The sequence below is a fragment of the Coregonus lavaretus genome (genome assembly GCF_964263955.1).
Source record: "Coregonus lavaretus genome assembly, contig: HAP1_SCAFFOLD_1448, whole genome shotgun sequence".
Lineage (NCBI taxonomy): Eukaryota > Metazoa > Chordata > Actinopteri > Salmoniformes > Salmonidae > Coregonus > Coregonus lavaretus.
The window spans coordinates 4946-27341 of record NW_028166503.1 but is presented as its reverse complement, the minus strand read 5'-3'; the positions used below and the strand labels follow the sequence as shown (position 1 = coordinate 27341).

Sequence of the window (22396 nt, the reverse complement as noted above, 5' to 3'; positions counted from 1 at the left end):
TCAAGTGTTTGCAGAAAGGAGAAGTCGAGATGTCCAAGTTGTGGAAAAGATCATATCATGTGTTATAAAAGTGATGAAAATGTGACATGTTGCAATTGTGGTGGGAACCATGAAGCCACATATTTCGAATGCCCCACAAGGGTGAAAGAGAATGAGGTGGCCAAAGTCAGGGCTGTCCAGAGCATTTCATATGCAGCAGCTGTTAAAAGGGTTGAGGGATGGAATGGTGCACCTGAAGAGTCCATGGTGGTGGATAGGCCTTCACTGCAGGCTGCAGGGGTTGCCTTTCACCAGCAGGATCCTGACATTTTAAAGCTTAAGAAGGTGGACTGTGTGGCCTTTATAGCTATGGTAATTAATGGCACTGCCTAGGTGGGGAGAAGGTCCAGGAATATATAAATCATTGTGAATGCTGCGGAGCGGTTCCTAGGGCTGAAAGATTTCTCGGTGAAGGAGTTAACTTACATGGAATATTGTCACAAGCCGTACCACCCTCGCAGGTCCAAGTTCCTGAGAAGGGAGATATGGAGAATTTAAAGAAGGAAGAAGTGGGAGTTTTGTTTTGTCAATGTACTATTTTTATTTGGGTGGATTAAGTTTTAAATATGGATTTTATTTTTTACCTTGTTTTGGTTTCAACCCGTCCAGTTGGTGGCGGAAATACACCTTTTGGGGTTGTAGTCCGCCATAAAACCCACAGAAGAAGAAGAGCTTTTTCTGAAACAGTGAAGAGGAGGCTGTCATAGTATATGCAAGGTTTGTAACCGTGGCGTTTCTCAGGTAAAGTTGCCAGCTATCTAGCTAACGTTAGCTGTTGTTTTAGCTCATGTCAATGAAATCGACTTTCTGCCGGGGCAGTCAGGTTTATCTAACTATTTTGACTAGGGTTAGCTAGCTAATGTTAACGTAAGCGAACTAAATTGTGAATCGATGTAACTAGCTAGTTATGGCTAAATGTAACCATAGGTTAACGTGACTTATTTTGGGACGATAATTTATTGGGAAAAATTGATCTGTCTATCTTGCACAGTTAGATAACTAGCTCGCTAGAAATGATAGCCAAGCACTAACACATAACTAATTGTGTAGCCAACAGATCTGACCCGCATGTTTAACGCTGCACCAGGGTCGGACAGGCTTCCTATGTAGATTAAAGCTGCAATATATAACTACCTGTGTAGATTAAGACAGTGGAGCCAGCGTGAGATATGGCTTGGAAAACGTAACTAGCAACTTCAATCCGAATTGTTCCAAAATGGCTGCTGTGGCTTCTATCCTGTTAGCTAGCATGAGGAAAAAATAGCAGTCATTCAATCTTATTGGTGTAACAGCTGGGGCAATTTGGAGTACAAGGCATTTATCATCCCTGCATTGATGTACGTTTTCTGAGCCATAACTCGCGCCGGCTCCAGTCCAACCCTAGTACAGCTGTGAGCAATCGGGTCGGATCTGCTGGCTAACTAATTGTACAAATGAGGACGTTTTCATTCAGCTGCCCTGAGACAGGGTAGTCAACCTTATTCCAAGGAGGGCCTAGTGTCTGCGGGGTTTTGGTTTTTCCTTTCAATTAAGGCCTAGGCAACCAGGTGAGGGGAGTTCTTTACTAGTTAGTGACGTTAATGGAATGAGTTTGACACATGTGCCCTGAGAGACTACCAGTGAAATGCTTTGTTACGGGACCTTCCCAACAATGCAGAGAGAAAGAAAATCGAAAAGTAATAATAAACACGCAGTGCGTAATGATAACTTTGCTCTATACACAGGGTACCAGTACTGAGTGGATGTGCAGGGGTACGAGGTACATATGTACATATAACTAGGAATAAAGTGACTAGGCAGCAGGATAGATAATAAACAATCGCAGCAGCGTATGTGATGAGTCAGTTAATGCAAAAAGGGTAAATGCAGATTGTCCAGGTAGCTATTTGGTTAACTATTTAGCTGTCTTATGGCTTGGGGTAGAAACTGTTCAGGGTCCTGTTGGTTCTAGACTTGGTGCATCGGTACCGCTTGCCGTGCGGTAGCAGAGCGAACAGTCTATGACTTGGGTGGCTGGAGTCTTTGAAAATGTTTAGGGCCTTCCTCTGACACCGCCTGGTATAAAGGTCCTGGATGGCAGGGAGCTCAGCCCCAGTGATGTACTGGGCCGTATGCACTACCCTATGTAGCGCCTTGTGGTCCGATGCCAAGCAGTTGTCATACCAAGCGGTGATGCAGCCAGTCAAGATCCTCTCAATGGTGCAGCTGTATAACTTTTTGAGGATCTAAGGGCCTATGCCAAATCTTTTCCACCTCCTGAGGGGGAAGAGGCGTTGTGCCCTTGTGTCCTCTTCACGACTGTGTTGGTGTGGACCATGATAGATCCTTAGTGATGTGGACACACAGGATCTTGAAGCTCTCGACCCGCTCCACTACATCCCCGTCGATGTGAATGGTGACGTGCTCAGCCCTCCGTTTCCTGTAGTCCATGATCAGCTTCTTTGTCTTGCTGACATTGAGGGAGAGCTTGTTGTCCTGGCAACCACACTGCCTGGTCTCTGACCTCCCTACATGTTGTGTCATCGTCGTGGGTGATCAGGCCTACCACCGTTGTCATCAGCAAACTTAATGATGGCGCTGGAGTCGTGCACGCCAACGCAGTCGTGGTTGAACAGGGAGTAAAAGAGGGGACTAATCACGGGCCCCGTGTTGAGGGTCAGCGTGGCGGATGTGTTGTTGCCTACCCTCACCACCTGGGGGGGCGGCCTGTCTGGAAGTCCAGGATCCAGTTGCAGAGGGAGGTGTTCAGTCTCAGGAGCCTTAGCTTAGCTTCACAGTGCCACATTTTCATTTGTGCTGATTTCAAAATGAAAGAAAAGTTATCTTGCAAATTCAGCAGGCTATGGTGAGATATAGGCTTTTAGAAGTGCCGTCTTTATTTTATTAGGCCTTCTTATTGTTAATGCTGTCGTTGGTGTGCTGATTTATGCACAAGCACGCTTTCTTCCCACTCATATCAATATTGTTACATTGCGTGAAATTTAAAATACATTGTCGTTACTACATTTTTAATGATATATTTTAACATTACTATTTTCAACACCAAAAAACATTTGATTTAATAAAAACAATTTTAAAGGCCAAGTAGTAGTGTGAAATGATCATAACCAACCAACCTGCCAAAGTTAACTAGCTAGTCAAATTGGGATGGCAACATTACTGTTGAACCACTGTCACTCCCTCTGTATGTCTCTCCACACTGGAGAATATTGACATGTTGCTTTGTCTTTCAACAGGGGCATACATTGTGTTGCACTGACTGCAGATTCTTGGTACCAACATGATGAGAGTTGGAGGTAGGTTTTGTTATAGTAGCTACCTGTATTTCTGACAACAATCCGCACAACTTATATCTCACATGTACTTTGGTCAATTTGGTAAACAATTGTTTATCTTGGCTATTCTGTCAACAAACCATATTCTTAATTGCATTGTAACATAGCTATGCCTACTTGTTTAGTGTATTAGGATCCCCATTAGCTACTGCACATGCAGCAGCTGCTCTTCCTGGGGTCCACATAAAATGTACAAATAATGACAAAGTACAGAATGGTAATAGACAAGAACAACATAAGATATTACATTTAATATAGAAATAAGAGTATCATCCATGTTGTTGTTAGTTCTGTGTGTGCAGTTAAGGGCAAGGCGTGCTGCTTTGTTTTGAGCCAGCTGCAGCTTTGCTAGGTCTTTCTTGACTGTCTGGTAATATGGTCAGGTGCAGCAATCAAGATGGGACAAGATCAAAGCCTAGTACAGTTGATCTTTGTGTCAAAAACGCAGACCATACCACAACATGCATACTGTACCGCTCCCCATCTTCACAACAACTTTGTAAATGATTTGACCATGATAACTGACCATCCAATGTTACTCCTAGGAGTTCAGCTTCTTCGACTTGTTCAATGTGTAGCGGTATTGTTAGAGGGGTAAAGATAAAGATGTTTGTTGGGGCGCCAGGCAGGTATTAACCCTGCCCAAAGGAAAATAGTAGGATAGATAGAGTAGCACTACTGGACTGTAGCCTGTTGGCCAGATAGCCAGTGGACAGAAAGGAGAAGATCCATACGTTACAGCACAGGGGGAACCCAACCAATAATACCTCATACAAGAATAATGGCAGAGCAATTTAAAGGCCACTTCTTAGAAACAATTAAGAAAGAACCCAGTCATCAATCTTGGAGAATTTGCAATATTCTGTATTACGTCCCAGTGGAGGAGTGAGGGGCGGGGTATGAATGGGGGTGTGTTCATAGACAAAACAAAGGCATTCAAATGTCCAAAAATCGTATTGGCCAAATGTCAATAGTCCCACATAATATCAATACAGTTTAAACAATAAACTCCTCACGCACCCTCCTTTTAACTAAAATGTCAACCCTAAGAAATCCGTCAGGGCCATAATAGTCCAGCGACACGGAAAATCAAAGGGAGCGCAGTGGGGGGAAAAGAAAGTCTGCTGCAGTGAAAAGCACTGGAGCGATAGAGGGAAAATGAGAGGGGGGGGGGGGGTCTTAGCTGTTGACTTCAGGCTTGCAGTTGCACTGTCTGTCCGTCTGATACACCTGTTGGTTTGTTTGTCAAAGCTTAGCAACACTGTTGCTACTAATCCATAACGATCAATGACAGGAGTGGGCCCTAAAGATTCCAGATACGACCTAGAGCGTTAACACCGGCGATCGACTTCAACATGTTTTACAAACTAAGCACACTGAAAATAAACATGACTTCTGCAAAGAGTTGAACACGCTGTCAAAACTGCCGCGCCAACCGAGAGCCCCCACACAGAGCCGGAAGAGCAACTTTTATTTTCTCGCTGCTGCGCTCTTAAAGTAGCAGCGTACGGTGAAGGCTGTGCAGGATTTCGCCACAAATGTTCACACCCTTTATGCACAACTCCAGTTGAGGTTTAGGTCTAAGAGAATGCTTTGAACCAAATACAAGGCTTTCAGTTTTAGATGTATTTAAGACCAGATTATTGTTAATTTCATATTCTGACACTGACTGTAACTCCTTGCTAAGAGTCTGTGAGCTCACTGGCTGTAGGTGCTGATGTGTACAGTGTGAAATCATCAGCATACATAGTCATTCTAGCTTCCTGTAAGACAAGTGGCAAATCATTTGTAAAAATAAAGAGTGACGGCCCAAGGAAACTGCCCCGAGGGATACCGCACTTTACATATCTGATGTTAGAGTAGCTTCCATTGAAGAACACTCTCTGGGTTCTATTGGATAAGTAACTCTCCAACCATGTGATGGCAGGTGATGTAAAGCCATACTAAGTTCGTTTTTTTCAATAACAAATGATGATCAGTACCATCAAAGGCTGCACTGAAACATAACAATACAGCTCCAACTATCATCTTATTATCCATTTATTTTAGCCAGTCATGAGTCAGTGCAGTACAAGTTGAGTGCCCTTCCCTACTGAAAGTCAGTGGTTAACTTGTTATTTAAAAAATAGCATTGCATTTGTTCAAAAACAATTCTCTCCATCAGTTTACTAAGAACAGGCAGCAAACTGATTGGGAGGCCGTTAGAGCCAGCAAAGGGTGCTTTACTATTTTTAGGTCGTGGAATTACTTTAGCTTCCTTCAACACCTGTGGACACTCCTTTAGGCTTTGGTTAAAAACATGGCAAATTGGGGTGGTAATACAGTCTGCTACCATTCTCAGTAGTTTCCCATCTAGGTTGTCTATACCTGGTGGCTTATCATTGATGGATGGTAACTGTTTTTCCACACATTTGACTAAATTCAAACCGGCAATCCTTCTTTCATTTATTAGATCTTCAATACACATATGATGGTTCAATATGTGTCCGCTTGACCGATGAAATAGCCATTGAAATGATTGGCTATATCAAAAGGTGTTATAAATGGCCCATCAACTTCAATGAACGATGGAGATTTAATTGGGTTTTCTGTCCATAATATCACTTAAGGTGATCCAAAGTATTTTCCCATAGTTTTTTTAAATGTGATTTATCTTGTTTTAGTAATATGTCTTATTTTTTGAGTGTAAAATTGTCACCAGATTTCTCAGTTGACAGTGTCAACCAATCAGCTGGACTTGTTTTCCACCTCTTTGAACCATAACATTTTAATGAATTGTCTATCCAGGGGCTCTAACAGTTAGTTTCTTAACAGGTGCATGCTTGTGCTACATCTGGATTCTCCTCCTTATACACATCAGACAAACATAATTGTCCTTAGAACATTTTGTATGATTTCTTATAAATAACTTTAGGCCCTGCCTTTGGTACTTTTGGCTTTCCTTGTTATTGCCACAATGTTATGGTCACTACAGCCAATGGGAACATATATTGCTTTGGAGCAAAGCTCTGCAGCATTGGTGAAGATATGATCAATACAACTGGATGTCACAGATCCAACACTATTGGTATGCACTCTAATTGGTTGTGTGACAACCTGGGGCATATTACAGGCATTAGTCACAGTAAGAAACTTCCTCATCTGAGGATAACTAGATGATAACCAGTAAATGTTCAGGTCACCAAGAAAATACATCATAGACCTTATCTAACATCACACACACAGTGTTACATTTTCTCTCTCCTTTCTCTCGCTGTGTTTGTCTATTGATCTCTCTCATTTCTTTCAGGCATCTTAAAGTTTGCTACATTGGTTTCGGTCTTTTTCCTGGCAGTTTTCCTTGCCTTCCAGCTGCTGGAAATTAATATGGACTTCAATTTGGGGAGTGAGTTTGGTTACAGATGTTTTCCAGTGTTGTAATTGTGCATATCAATCAATTGTTTTAAATGCATCACTCAATGAATAGGATTAATAATCTTCACAGGGGATTCTAAATTTAGGCCTCCTTCAGAAAAAAACATATTGTCTGCATAAGACACCCCTCAGTCTCTGGCTAAATTCATACACTACGAAGACGGAAGCTACGAAGTGTAGCGCAATGTCGTTTTTCGTCATAAAAGGGGTGGCTCCTTGTAATACGTTCCGGCATTCGGGCGTACTTTTGTACTACCTGAAAGTTGAGACGCGCCATATCATTCCTTCCGCAGCCGTGGGGGCAGTGTTGTCGCTTGGTTCCTTGATCTGATCTATAGGCTATTCATCAAAGTAGCCTATTTTGTATTTGTAACCAAATATAATCTCAGCGACTGTTCAAATAGTAAACCAAACAACAAGAATCAACCACCCCCCCAAAAAAAACATTATTTTGTTTAGGTAATAACTAGTGATTCCAGGCTATCGTGAAATGGTAGAACCTGCTGTAGCTTTCTAGCTAGCCATGTGCTTTTTCGCCCCTCTGACCAAAACATGACGTTCTATTTTTAGCTGATATCGGAATGAATACACAAGCAGCATATCAAACTGGGATAATGTTTTAGGTTGCACCGGCAAGTAGAAAAATATTTGCTAGGGCGTATTTAAAAAAATAAATTATAAATCTGATTATTTCACATGGAGATGTGGGTCGCTAAAAGGGCTAGCTAGCTTGCTATGTTTTTAGCCAGGCTAAAGCCAGATAGTCAGGCTGCCAGCTAGCTACTACTAGCAAGGGAAGCAGACTCTTCCTTGCTTTCACAAAATTAAATTACAAAAATAAAAAACTTTGCCATCGCCCCCTTGTGAGTGGGACTGGTGAGGATATCATGTTACCAAAAGGTGTCTGCTGCTCCAATAATCCCACTCCAACCGCGCGCATGCACGTAAATCAACAGAGTGAAGCTTGTAGTAACCTTTAGACAAAGGCTATTGTTGTGCTACCCACAAAGGTTAACTTTGAAATTGTATAACATATTCAGTTTCAACTCATTGGGAGTGAGGTTTGAGTTGTCTGTAGACTGAGAACTTGTGGTTTTGTGCAAAGCTCAATGTTTTAACTTAAATAAGGAACTAATGTCATAAAGACGTCTGAGAAACTCGAGTCCAACTTGTCGGTTTCTTTCCCTCCAACAGGGTCTATGCCTGTAGAGGAAGGCTGTAAGTATACTTCAACAACGTCTCCTATCACCACATCTCTTTAGCCTACGTTTTGATTCCATCAATCAAGTTACATTTCTTCTTTATTTTTTTCCTCCCAATGGTATTTGAAAATCAGGGATGCTCTCTTAACAAACCATGGAAACGCCTTACCATGTATGCTTAAGTGTTTGGAGCTAAGTAGTTAATCTGTATGTATTGTATAGTTACCACCTGGCCTTTTGTGAGTGTGTTGGTTCTTTAGCTGTTGAGTCATATGTAAATAGTCTGGTTTGTACTGTAGGTGTGTGAGTTATATTGTGAGAGTGATTTCAAGCTGTGTGTGTGTGTGTGTGTGTGTAATAGTAGTCTGTGTTTGCAGGGTCTAGATATGTACGTGTTCGCTGATATTTGGTGTGTGTTTGATGGGGGAGGGAATGCGAAAGTGTGTATTGGGATTGTAAACTCTGCTTTTGAAATTCCATTCACAGCTACCAGATTGGCCCGCTACAAGTGTGGCCTCTCCAAGCCATGTCCCGAGGGACACTTCTCCTTTAAGATGGCCAGCGGAGCAGCCAGGGTTGTGGGTCCCAAAATCTGCCTGGAGGACAACATGTAAGAGACATACGCCTATATTAACAGTACAACCAAAGACCCACCCCCTCTCAACCTATATTTACAATACAACCAAAGAGTCAACACCTCTCAACCTATATGCAGGGGCCAGTTTAGAAACCAGTGTCTTAAATAAGATGTTATTCCCCCCCCCCCCCCCCCAAAAGGAACTTTGCACTTGACTTTTCCTACTAGCATTGACTTTGCTGATAACTTATTTTATTTAGAAAAATACTACGACTTATGTGGTTGTCACACCTAGCTATCTTAAGATAGCTAACTAACTGTAAGTCGCTGTGGATAAGAGCGTCTGTTAAATGACTAAAATGTAAACATCTATTGCCAGGTAGAAATCTAGAGTGTAGAGCTGACACACTAGGCTATTCTACAACACCATTATCCATGTCTGTTCTACAGGATACATTTCTGGTCTTATTTTATAGATTCCTAGTTCATACCTGTCTACGCTAGTCTGTCTATCTTGTAGCTGAGGTGGGGATGAATTCAAACAAGCAACCTGTTGAAAATACTTATCAATTTCGATTCAACTGTTAACCCTCTGTTCAATTAACTGTTGACTCTTGTGGTGTCTTGCATCCGTGTTATCAAAATACATTTCCTCAAGTCTATTTTATTTTGTATCTTTCCCAATATGTTGACAATGTGTCTGCTATACGACCAGGGTGTGACAAGTCTCAGTATAGTGGTGAAGAAAGATGACAAGGATGGGACTAACCTAACCACAAGGTTCACAATCAAATGATGCTCCATTTGTCCTTTCAGATTGATGAGCGGCGTCAAGAACAACGTGGGCAGAGGAATTAACATCGCTCTGGTTAACGGTAAACCAGCCTTGTCACTACTACATACCATAGACAAACAGTACTTCTCCTTGTATTCAAATCGGTTGTTTTGCATGTTTACATTTGTGAGAAATATGACAATTGAAAATGACATCTGGTATGTGGAACATTTACTTTGTTCAGGGGTTGGCAGCTCGAGTCCTTTTGAGGGTGTGTAGAATGCGTAGATAGCTGTTAGTGCTGGGCTGGAACAAAAGCCTGCATACAACATGGCGCTCCAGGAGTGTAGTTGCCCATCCCTGCCTTGGTTAACTACTGCAATGCTAACCGGTCCATACCACTGTTCATATACAGTGAGTGTACAAAACATGAAGAACACCTTCCTAATATTGAGTTGCACCCTCTTTTGCCCTCAGAACAGCCTCAATTTGTTGGGACATGGACTCTACAGTGTCGAAAGCGTTCCGCAGGGGATGCTGGCCCATGTTGACTCCAATGTGTCCTACAGTTGTCAAGTTGGCTGGATGTCCTTTGGGTGGAGGACCATTCTTGATACACACAGGAAACTGTTGAGAATGAAAAACCCAGCAGGGTACTACCATACCCCAATTAAAGGCACTATTTTCTCTTGCCGATTCATCCCCTGAATGGCACACATACACAATCCATGTCTCAATGCTTAAAAATCCATCTTTAACCTGTCTCCTCCCATTCATCTACACTGATTTGAAGTGGAGTTAACAAGTGACACCAATAAGGGATCATAGCGTTCACCTGGATAGTCTGTCATTGAAAGAGCAGGTGTTCTTAATGTTTTGTACACTCAATGTATACAGTACTTTCCATTGTCGTTGAATGTACTAGTATTCATGATAGGAGTTAGCTTGTGAGCATACATTAGCTTGTCATGAACAAAAGTTGTTTGTTCTCCACAGGAAAGACAGGGGACCTCATCAAGACCGACTCCTTTGACATGTGGGCGGGAGGTGAGGCCTTTGTTTCAGTCAGATTTCCTGTGTCGTGTTCGTTTCATGGTGTGTCTCTGGACTAGGCAGGTGGACTAGTCAAACCAGTGTTCCTGTGATTTGTGTGTGACCTTTTGCAGATGTCAAAACGCTCATCACATTCCTGAAGACTATCGAGGAAGGAACCGTAGTGATGATGGCCACATTTGACGATTCGTCCACAAAGTAGGTGTTCGGAACTGGAATAAAAAATAAAAATGCAGCATTTAACTTCTCCATTAACTCTTAGATGATCATTTTAAGATTTGGCAAATACTTCAGTTAAGTGTCTGGATCAATCTGTTTCAGTCCTCCAGGGACTGAATTTAACCCTTCTAGAATTGACGAATGACTGTCACTTGAATACACCCCTTAACTGACTGCAGTGAAGGCTAAATGAATTTCACCCTAACTGCTGATATTAAAGGAGTAGTTACACCAATGACTGTTGATGTATAACATTAGTGACTAAGATAAAAGGTTCACGCAAAGGAAAGGGTGGAGACATTTAAGTGTCTAGTTTACAGACTCTCAATGACATTCTTGCTGTGTATTCAATAGCAAACGGGGAGGGACTACCTGAACTTGTCCAATAAGAAACATTATTTTTCTGTTGCATAATGTTTCACTACGGTGTGCACAAATGAATACGACCCTGCTTTGTGGTCCTCAGGCTGAACGACGAGTCCATGACGATGATTGGTGAACTGGGCAGTTCCAGCATCAGCACATTGGGCTTCAGGGACAACTGGATCTTTGTGGGGGGCAAAGGGATTAAGACCAAGAGTCCCTTTGAGCAGGTAACTTCAACCCCCCCCCCTCCTTAAATCTGTATCCTCAATCTGGTTTGTTCACATTTTTCTATCTGTTTTGTTCACATGGAACTAATTCACCTCTCCCTGTTAAAATATCACGGCTTCAGTGGAGCACAACCGACAGAATATAGTACCTAGAACACACAATTTATCATGAGTTAGTCAGCCACCAATTGTGCAAGTTCTCCCACTTAAAAAGATGAGGCCTGTAATTTTCATCATAGGTACACGTCAACTATGACTGAGATTTCTTCCAGAAAATCACATTGTAGGATTTTTAATGAATTTATTTGCAAATTATAGTGGAAAATAAGTATTTGGTCAATAACAAAAGTTTCTCAATACTTTGTTATATACCCTTTGTTGGCAATGACACAGGTCAAACGTTTTCTGTAAGTCTTCACAAGGTTTTCACACACTGTTGCTGGTATTTTGGCCCATTCCTCTAGAGCAGTGATGTTTTGGGGCTGTCGCTGGGCAACAGACTTTCAACTCCCTCCAAAGATTTTCTATGGGGTTGAGATCTGGAGACTGGCTACGCCACTCCAGGACCTTGAAATGCTTCTTATGAAGCCACTCCTTCGTTGCCCGGGCGGTGTGTTTGGGATCATTGTCATGCTGAAAGATCCAGCCACGTTTCATCTTCAATGCCCTTGCTGATGGAAGGAGGTCTTCACTCAAAATCTCACGATACATGGCCCCATTCATTCTTTCCTTTACACGGATCAGTCGTCCTGGTCCCTTTGCAGAAAAACAGCCCCAAAGCATGATGTTTCCACCCCCATGCTTCACAGTAGGTATGGTGTTCTTTGGATGCAACTCAGCATTCTTTGTCCTCCAAACACGACGAGTTGAGTTTCTACCAAAAAGTTATATTTTGGTTTCATCTGACCATATGACATTCTCCCAATCCTCTTCTGGATCATCCAAATGCACTCTAGCAAACTTCAGACGGGCCTGGACATGTACTGGCTTAAGCAGGGGGACACGTCTGGCACTGCAGGATTTGAGTCCCTGGCGGCGTAGTGTGTTACTGATGGTAGGCTTTGTTACTTTGGTCCCAGCTCTCTGCAGGTCATTCACTAGGTCCCCCTGTGTGGTTCTGGGATTTTTGCTCACCGTTCTTGTGATCATTTTGACCCCACGGGGTGAGATCTTGCGTGGAGCCCCAGATCGAGGGAGATTATCAGTGGACTTGTATGTCTTCCATTTCCTAATAATTGCTCCCACAGTTGATTTCTTCAAACCAAGCTGCTTACCTATTGCAGATTCAGTCTTCCCAGCCTGGTGCAGGTCTACAATTTTGTTTCTGGTGTCCTTTGACAGCTCTTTAGTCTTGGCCATAGTGGAGTTTGGAGTGTGACTGTTTGAGGTTGTGGACAGGTGTCTTTTATACTGATAACAAGTTCAAACAGGTGCCATTAATACAGGTAACGAGTGGAGGACAGAGGAGCCTCTTAAAGAAGTTACAGGTCTGTGAGAGCCAGAAATCTTGCTTGTTTGTAGGTGACCAAATACTTATTTTCCACCATAATTTGCAAATAAATTCATTAAAAATCCTACAATGTGATTCTCTGGAGGATTTTTTTTCTCAATTTGTCTGTCATAGTTGACGTGTACCTATGAAAATTACAGGCCTCATCATTTTAAGTGGGAGAACTTGCACAATTGGTGGCTGACTAAATACTTTTTTCCCCCCACTGTTTTGGAGTCAATACCACAACATCCAACTTCGGATGCAGATCATACAAGTTATCGTCTACAACCCTCAAACTCAACTCTGGTTCCACTGCATTTTTTCATTGTTCCCCTCTAATCAGGGACTGATTTAGACTCAACACCAGGTATGTGCAATTAATTATCAGGTAGAACAGAGAACCAGCAGGCTCCGGACCTCGAAGGGTAAGAGTTGAGCACCTCTGGTCTACAACGTTGCCAATAATAATAATAATAATATGCCATTTAGCAGACGCTTTTATCCAAAGCGACTTACAGTCATGCGTGCATACATTTTGTGTATGGGTGGTCCCGGGGATCGAACCCACTACCTTGGCGTTACAAGCGCCGTGCTCTACCAGCTGAGGTACAGAGGACCAATGTCATCAAAGGATTGATTACCTAGCGAGGCAAGGTAAAATATCCCGAATAGTCTACTTGTTGAGCATAGCTATAGCCATCAGTCTGGTGTTCATGGTCATCACTCACTGTTCAGTTTGTCAAGGTCCCAACATCAGCATATAACTAACCTGCTACAGGGCTATTTGACGCAAGAATGCTCGTGTGCATCACTGGAACGTGACGTTTGTAAAGAGAACATTTGTAAGATATGTAAAACACAGCCACTCCATGATTTTGTTTTCGTTCTTTATAGTTCTGAACTATTGATTTCATTACCTTAGTTTCACCAGAGAAGGCGATTTTAGAACACATTGTCCTTTACATTGACACCTGACCCTTGAACATGTTGCCCCTGAGTGTATAGGCACTCCTTCAATATTGACTTTCCATTCTCCCTTATGTGTTCTTGTGACACTGTTTGTGATAGCTGTGGCGGTACACACACAGCCTTATCAGACGAGGGGCCAGGCATTGTGCTTCCCAAATGGCACCCTTATCCCTTTATAGTGCATTAAACACTTCCACTATATCGGGAATAGGGTGCCATTTGAGATGCAGGCATGGGGTCTAATCCAAAACCTCTCTCTTTCTGCCTCTACAGCACATAAAGAACAACGCCGGCACCAACAAATACGAGGGCTGGCCCGAGGTGCTGGAGATGGAAGGCTGCATACCCCAAAGACAGGAGTGATCTTTGAACTTTAACCCTCAATCGGCCAACTCCCGTTCCCTTCATATTCGACCCCTTCATGCCTTTGGCTGTGTCTCTCATTCTTCTCTTAAAATAGTGTACTTGCACCTTTCCTATGATGGCTCTAACAATGGTGGAACCTCCCTCCACCCAATGTTAACACCAACACAGCCTTTGCATTTTAGAGACTGTCCCTCTGCGTTGCAGCTGTCAATGTTCGCAGCAATCGGTGTTTGACATCAGGGAGCGTCCTTGTATCTTCCTGTGTTTGTTTGTGTCAAGGTATTGTCTATTTATGGAAAGAGGAATGGAAGGGTAGCTGGTTTGGCAGAAACTCCTGTTATTGGTTATTCAGCAGAATGTACCAAGGTCACTGTGATATTTGTAAATAGAACTACAAAAAAATTAACAAACTTTTGAACATCCATATTGTAATAATATAAAATATTGGAAAGCTATATGGCTTGTTAAGATCCTTGTTACTGAAGAGTGAATTTATATTATAGCTTTTTTATCTTTAGTGATTGGTCTTTTTTAAATCATTAATTTTTGTGTGGGTTGGGAGTGGAATGAATGAGAAGCGTGTAGCTAAAGCGTGCGAGTGGAGAGTTTGTATTTTGTGTGCATCTTCCTTGGATAGAATGGGAATCGTTGGTTTTGGATGGGGGTCATGTACGTAAGTGTTTCAGTAAAAATCTATAGATATTTTTGAGGGAAATATTTAGCTGATTGTTAAACAATTGATTTGTTTATCTATCAGCCTTGGAAAAACCATTCAAGAAATAGGTACATTACAAAGATGACTAGGTTTTGATTTTGCGGCTAGATCTTACTTGAATAAGTATCCAGTATCTCTGGTTTACTTTAAAGACTACTAACTCTCTGCATCTCATAGCTCTTCCACTTGACTCTCCTAAAGGGTTGATTACGTCATTGCGACTGATTATTTTTTTATATGATACAAAAACTGCCTAGGCTGACGCTCTTACCTTTTTTAGCTGTGTTACTGCTTGCTTTTGTAACATTGCATCATATCCCCACTGGATCTTCTTCAATGAGCTGTCTCGGTACACTACCACTGTACATTAGCCTTGGTCATATTAGCTCCAATTCAACCCAGCTGTCATTTTGTCACACTTGAAATGGAGTAAACTACACACTCACGTGCAATAGTCAGTTGGATTATTCAATGGATTGATTTAATGTTCTGTGTGTGAAGTTGAATCCGTTGGGAGATTATTGCATATGCAATTATGTCCTCTCATACACTTTGTAAGCATGGTAACACCCGGTGCTAAAAATAGCAAACGTTTAGGAGTGTAATGTTGAACTCTCTTGTTGCCCAAAACATCTCACCTCTGTCCCCTAGTTGGTTCAAAGCACAACACTGTCTGTTTTGGTCAAATGGCAGATAAACAATCCTGGTTCCAGTTTTGTTTGCGTTTAGCGCAGTACATGTAACCTAACACAATGTGATTGTGCAGGTGATTCTGAAACCTGTTCCCCCAGCCACTTTTCTGTGGAGTCATTGTAATGAAGGGTTTGCCCTTTAGCCTTGACATTGGCAGGATATTTTTACACAATGAATTGCATCCTACACATTGCATTTAAAAAAAAAAGATATTTATTGTTGTGTTCTTTGGTTTCATTTGAAGACGTGAAGTGAAAAGGCCAAATGGAAACTCCATCGATGCCATTCCAAAAAAAAAGGTCTGCTCTTAATGGATTTCAGCCCACACTGTGCCTTGTCTGATTTACAAATCCATAGACAGTCTGTACTATTTCCTATTTCTGCACCTCCACTAAACTACTGATTTGTTAATCATACCCATCATATTGTTGTTGCAAGGGATGTCCTACATCTGTGTCATGCAAGGGATGTCCTACATCATATTGTTGTTGCAAGGGATGTCCTACATCTGTGTCATGTGAAACATTTTAAACAACTTACCATTCATGAGAGTGATTGATTAATAAAGCTCATCCTGTCTTCATTGGACTGATTAATAAAGCTCATCCTGTCTTCATTGGACATGTGCCATTTATTTAGACACAAGTCCTGGATTTGAAAGTATTTCCCACAATGCCTTTAACATCTTACATCATCTAATATGTTGGCAGATGAAGTTGACTTGATTTAAGGGAGGAAAGAAAGAGTACATCTGGCTTCTTCGCCTGTGGGGTCAGCTGAGGCGTATTTCTGTCTGTATTAAAGCCCTTTTGTGAGGAAAACCTAATTCTGATTGGCTGGGCTCCCCAGTGGGTGGGCCTATGCCCTCCCAGGCCCACCCATGGCTGCACCCTTGCCCAGTTATGTGAAATCCATAGATTAGGGCCTAATGCATTTATTTAAATTGACTGATTTCCTTATATGAACCTTAATTTAGTAAAATCTTTGACATTGTTGAGCTTTATATTTTTGTTCAGTATAGTCATAGGCATCAATCTGGGTTGTTTTCAGGAGGTTGCAACATACTAAATTATGCAGATGGAAATGGCATAAAATGGCATAATTTAGTATGTTTTACATAGCCAAATGTTTCTAAACTAAGAAAATTCCACAAGGTTGTGCCACGATTCTATTATATAATAACCAAATACCTTATTCTCTTTGAAAAAGGTCAGCAATACTTTACCACCCGGTTTATAATAAGAATTATAAACTGGGTGGTTTGAGCCCTGAATGCTGATTGGCTGACAGCCGTGGTATATCAGACTGTATAGTATACAGTGTATACCACAGGTATGACACAATTTATTTGTACTGCTCTAAGTACTTTGGTAACCAGTTTATAATAGCAATAAGGCACCTCGGGGGTTTGTGGTATATGGCCAATATACCACGGCTAAGGGCTGTATCCAGGCACTCCACATTTCCTTGTGCGTAAGAACAGCCCTTAGCTGTGGTATACTGGCCATATACCAAACCCTCTCGGGCCTTATTGCTTAAGTATATGACTGACTGTAGCTATTGTTGGCACATGTATTTTGAATGCATACATGTACATAATGCTCCAATCAGATCACTTGCAGGTCATGCACATGTGTTACTGACCTTGCGCCAAACACCGGAAAAAAGTTTGTTTGTGGTGTTTTCATTGTAACTAGTAAATAATTAAAACAATGTACAAAGCAGACGAATCACTGGTAAGATGCAAAATAAGTTTTGGCAAGTGCTTTGTCTATGGAGCCAGATAGCTGCCAAAAGGTTGAACGTACGTATCGTTAGGATCGTAAGCCATGCATGAAACATAAACGTTAAATCTCATCTGTGAACATACAAACATGTTACGATTACGGGCTAACATTTTAGGCTTGAACAAATCTTGTGTTGCAATTGTGACGTACAATAATACCTTTTAGAGTTTTGGCAGTTTCATCTCACCAACAAAAAAAACGTACACCAAACAGCCTGTGAGGAGTGCTACGCAAACAAGCATAATACAGTTTTTTTTTTTACGTCGGAAAATGGAACGAGATCCTGCACGTTTTCAAGTTAAGTCTCCATTCTCTATTACTCCTCAGTTGAGTTTACTTCACATTTAGGTAGCTAATGTAGTGGATTTCTTTGCCAGCGCAAGTCTAGATAGCACTAGTTGTATTATCTTTACAACAGTGAAGTTTCAGTATGACTAATTCAATATTGCTCCATCCCATTCTCATCTGGGCTCTGTCTACAATCATAACCAGTAGTATATACCAGGAATAATGAAACATGTTTGGTGAATCTATGAATTATGTATGGCCACTGGAGTCTTTGCCACTCAAAATATTTTTTTATTGAATTTTTTGACATTTATTTCATCACTCAAAATCTTGCCAAAGCATATTCTGTAGGAAGGGATAATATGAATTTAAAGTAATTGTACATGATTTATATGAATCGGGTCATGAACATATGGACTTTGAAATGAACAAGGGAGAGGTTAAACGTACACTAAGTCTGGCATAAACTTATTCCCACACTTTACAATAACTGTTGCAGTGGTTTTAGGTAGTCTCCATATAAGCTATACCCTCCATCGTGACAATGCTGCCCAGTTAAAGAGTGTGTGATCTCCATGCAGCACCACAGCACCATGCACCTTCGGAAAAGCATCCTTCAGCCTCAGAAGATGCCCTTCTGGAGGCATGCAGCCATAGAGTCATTATACCCTAATGTAGGCCTATTTGCCTACTAGCCAAATAAAGTGCAGAGCATGCATGATGCGTGCAACTCATCATTTCAACATATTTGAACATTTAATTCATCCTTCATTCAGTTCAGTCAGTATGTCATCCATTCTGTAATTTGTTGCAATAGGAACTAAATCAAAGAGAATAGAACAGTCTTATCCATTTGTTTATTGAAATCCATGTGTGTATTCACAATTAGCTAAATTCTCCAAAGTTCTTTAGCCTACCACTTTAATAATTCAATGTTTAATTTAGGCCTATCCAAATAAAAAAATATGCCTTCAAATGTAAGCATTGCAATTTAGGCTATAATTGTGGGTACTGGTGTCTTGCGGAATAATTTTAGAATCTATATTTGTGTTTTATAACTGTTTTTATTATAGGCTTCCCCTTAAAAAGAGACCCTAGCTCACAAGCATCTAAATACAGCCTCTAAATACATTTTAAACAAAATAGTTGAAGAAGCACGTGCAGTGGCTGATAGGGAAAACAGATCTGGCAATAAGAATAGGTTATAGATGGTCTTGACCATTTGGGACCCCTTGGCTATTTCGCTCAGGACAGGTTATAGCCAAGACTTAATCAATATTTTGTTTTGTCTCATTTATTGATATGGATATAGCCTCTGCGTGATGGGTTGTGCAACGCAAATGGCTATAACAAGCCTATATACAGAGTGGAATTCGCAAATACAACAGTCAAAATGCCTAATATAAGGCCTACAGTCTGTGCTCCCAAATACTGGAAATAGTGTGATTCATTAGGTTACATGATCACTACAGTAGCCCCACGCGGCTATAAAAATAAATTATGCAATAAATGGCCATTAAATAACACACAACAGCATGGCATATTTAGATATTGGAATAGGCCTAGCCTAAATCATATTTACTTTCTATTCTGCAGCTCAGGCGGTTATTCTAGACAAGGCTCTTCTGTCTTTATAGTATAATTCTCATACAAGTCATTTGCTGAAGGCCGAAGCCTATACTACGCCATCTACTGGTATAACGTTGTTATGGAATGCCGTTCCACAACAAGCTCTAGACTTTTATTTTGGAAATGAAACCGGAAGCTGCAAAGCAACTATGACATCTGGGCTAGAGTTGCTTGATTGACTAGCTAACTTCGACTAGCTATAATAATAATAATAATATGCCATTTAGCAGACGCTTTTATCCAAAGCGACTTACAGTCATGCGTGCATACATTTTTGTGTGTCGCTTGCAGATGCCACATTCCTGACAAAAGTTTGTACACATATAAAAGATCTGTAACCGAGTAAAGGGAGACGTAAAGTAAGAATTGATAGAATTCATAGTCGTAACATAGGGTTTACAGATGTAATTTAACGGTCACGCATGGCTTTTCTTACGATCCTAACAATTTACGTATGGATTTTCTTACGATTCTAACGAGACCTAGGTTCAATTTTTTGGCCGCTATCTGGCTCCATATTTGTCTGACGTTTTTCTCCCGATGTTTGTCACTGGTCAATCATAATAAAGTGTTGTTGCAAATAGGCATGTTTATTTTTACACGCACAAGTATCAAACCGCAACCACTGTGTAACAAAACTAAGGTAATGTTCATGTTCAAGCTATGATTGTTCAAGGTCAACATATTTCCAGTTTGTTGCTCTCACTTGAAAATCAAGGAACAAATGCTTGGCTTCTCTTCGGCATTTTGAAATGTAAAGGACTTGTGTGACTCACTTAGTGCTGAGCAATTAGTGTTTATTCGGTTCGGTTTCGGTTCAATTATTAAAATCACAGTTTTCGATAATTTGGGTTGAATGCTGTGACACAGAATCAAACAATTAATACAAGTTCCATGATGGTAGTGAGTATTGACTGCTCATTACTGCTTATCAATTATTAACCATAATTTATTCACATTACTTTAATAAAATCTTTCAGTTGTGTATATTACATTTGTTTTATTTGATTACTTATTTCATTCCAAATCATCTCATCTCTATAGAGCTGCTGCATATGCTGTCTGACAATCACTATTTTGTAGTTAATCAAAGTAAAATACAGTTGAAGTCGGAAGTTTACACACACCTTAGCCAAATACATTTAAACTCAGTTTTTCACAATTCCTGACATTTAATCCTAGTAAAAATGCCCTGTTTTAGGTCAGTTAGGATCACTACTTTATTTTAAGAATGTGAAATGTCAGAATAATAGTAGAGAGAATGGTTTATTTCAGCTTTTATTTCTTTCATCACATTCCCAGTGGGTCAGAAGTTTACATACACTCAATTAGTATTTGGTAGCATTGCTTTTAAATTGTTTTACTTGGGTCAATCGTTTCGGGTAGCCTTCCACAAGCTTCCCACAGTAAGTTGGGTTAATTTTGGCCCATTCCTCCTGACAGAGCTGGTGTAACTGAGTCAGGTTTGTAGGCCTCCTTGCTCGCACACACTTTTTCAGTTCTGCCTACAAATGTTCTATAGGATTGAGGTCAGGGCTTTGTAATGGCCACTCCAAGACCTTGACAACTTTGGAAGTATGCTTGGGGTCATTGTCCATTTGGAAGACCCATTTGCGACCAAGCTTTAACTTCCTGACTGATGTCTTGAGATGTTGCTTCAAGTGCACCAGTCCCTCCTTCAGCAAAGCACCCCCACAGCATGATGCTGCTACCCCCGTGCTTCACGGTTGGGATGGTGTTCTTCGGCTTGCAAGCAGCCCCCTTTTTCCTCCAAACATAACAATGGTCATTATGGCAAAACAGTTCTATTTTTGTTTCATCAGACCAGAGGACATTTCTCCAAAAAGTATGATATTTTTCCCCATGTGCAGTTTCAAACCGTAGTCTGTCTTTTTTATGGCGGTTTTGGAGCAGTGGCTTCTTCCTTGCTGAGCGGCCTTTCAGGTTATGTTGATATAGGACTCGTTTTACTGTGAATATAGATACGTTTGTACCTGTTTCCTCCAGCATCTTCACAAGGTCCTTTGCTGTTGTTCTGAGATTGATTTGCACTTTTCGCACCAAAGTACGTTCAAAATTACTTGTGTCATGCACAAAGTAGATGTCATAACTGACTTGCCAAAACTATAGTTTGTTAACAAGAAATGTGTGGAATGGTTGAACAACGAGTTTTAATGACTCCAACCTAAGTGTATGTAAACTTCCGACTTCAACTGTAAGGCATACTTTTATGACTGCTGAATACCAACTATCAATAACTTAGATCATGCATTTTCAGGTAGAGAGACCTTGCGAAGCAACAGCTGCTCTCTATATCCCCAATCGCGCATTTTTCTGACTCTTACGTAGCAGGCATAAAACAAACCCAGACCAGGCAATGGATTATCGTCATTGTAGTTAATTACCACGTTTTATGCGCTAAACTATTTAGAATATTGGCCTGTTGGAAACTACAACTCCCTATTACATCGCACAGTTCAGACTGGGTCTGATTTATCTCTTGTGCACAGTTCAGACTGGATCTGATTGATCTCTTGTGCAATGTTCGAATTGAGCTCACGGAAAAAACGAAATGGTATTCAAATAATTGAACCGACGTAGATCAATTAGTTGTTTAAAAAACGTTCCTCTCAGCCCTTACAACTCGTTCGGTCAGTATTGGAAGACAGGGGGCGCCATTGCCCTATTAATGGTATTCTTATAAACTACTTTCCCTGAGGCTCTGCTGTTGAGGTTGCTAGCAGGCATCATCTGTTGTAGTAGGCACGTCTAGCTTTATGGTGGCAGGGGATACGTTTATTTGTGAATATGACTGGGCCTATGAGTGCCGCTGAGTGTGAGTCCGATTTAAGTATATGATGCCATTTGCCTCCAATGTGTTGTACACTGCCAATTGTAAACTTGTAAGATATGTAATAATATGCCATTTAGCAGACGCTTTTATCCAAAGCGATTTACAGTCATGTGTGCATACATTTTTTGTGTATGGGTGGTCCCGGGGATCGAACCCACTACCTTGGCGTTACAAGCGCCGTGCTCTACCAGCTGAGGTACAGAGGACCACATTTGCATGTCTTAAACAGCAGTGGATTCATGTAGCATGATACCAGGATCAGGATACTACAATACCAGATTTTCCTTGGCAAAAAATAAAACAGGAAGCAGACTGAATTATATGGTCCTTTAAAACCTACTTTCGGAAAACATTGTGTGCTATAGCTTGCAAAATAAACAAATGTGACTCCTGATC

General features: G+C 41.0%; 1 protein-coding gene across 5 annotated transcripts; it reads left to right on the top strand.

Moving 5' to 3' along the window:
* Positions 1-680: 680 nt before the first annotated feature.
* On the top strand, positions 681-16063 carry LOC311114629 (protein FAM3C-like). Of its 5 annotated transcripts, none has more exons than XM_084189868.1 (10): positions 681-756; positions 3276-3335; positions 6664-6759; positions 7983-8006; positions 8477-8600; positions 9384-9442; positions 10339-10389; positions 10509-10593; positions 11081-11207; positions 13942-16063. In XM_084189868.1, the coding sequence occupies exons 2-10, from the start codon at positions 3320-3322 to the stop codon at positions 14029-14031; spliced, it is 672 nt and encodes a 223-aa protein (XP_084045994.1). In that variant the 5' UTR covers positions 681-756; positions 3276-3319; the 3' UTR covers positions 14032-16063. The 5 variants fall into 5 exon arrangements, with proteins under 5 accessions (XP_084045994.1, XP_084045997.1, XP_084045995.1 ...); XM_084189869.1 differs by having other exon boundaries at positions 705-780; XM_084189870.1 differs by lacking the exon at positions 681-756 and adding an exon at positions 1567-1586.
* The last annotated feature ends 6333 nt before the right edge of the window (positions 16064-22396 follow it).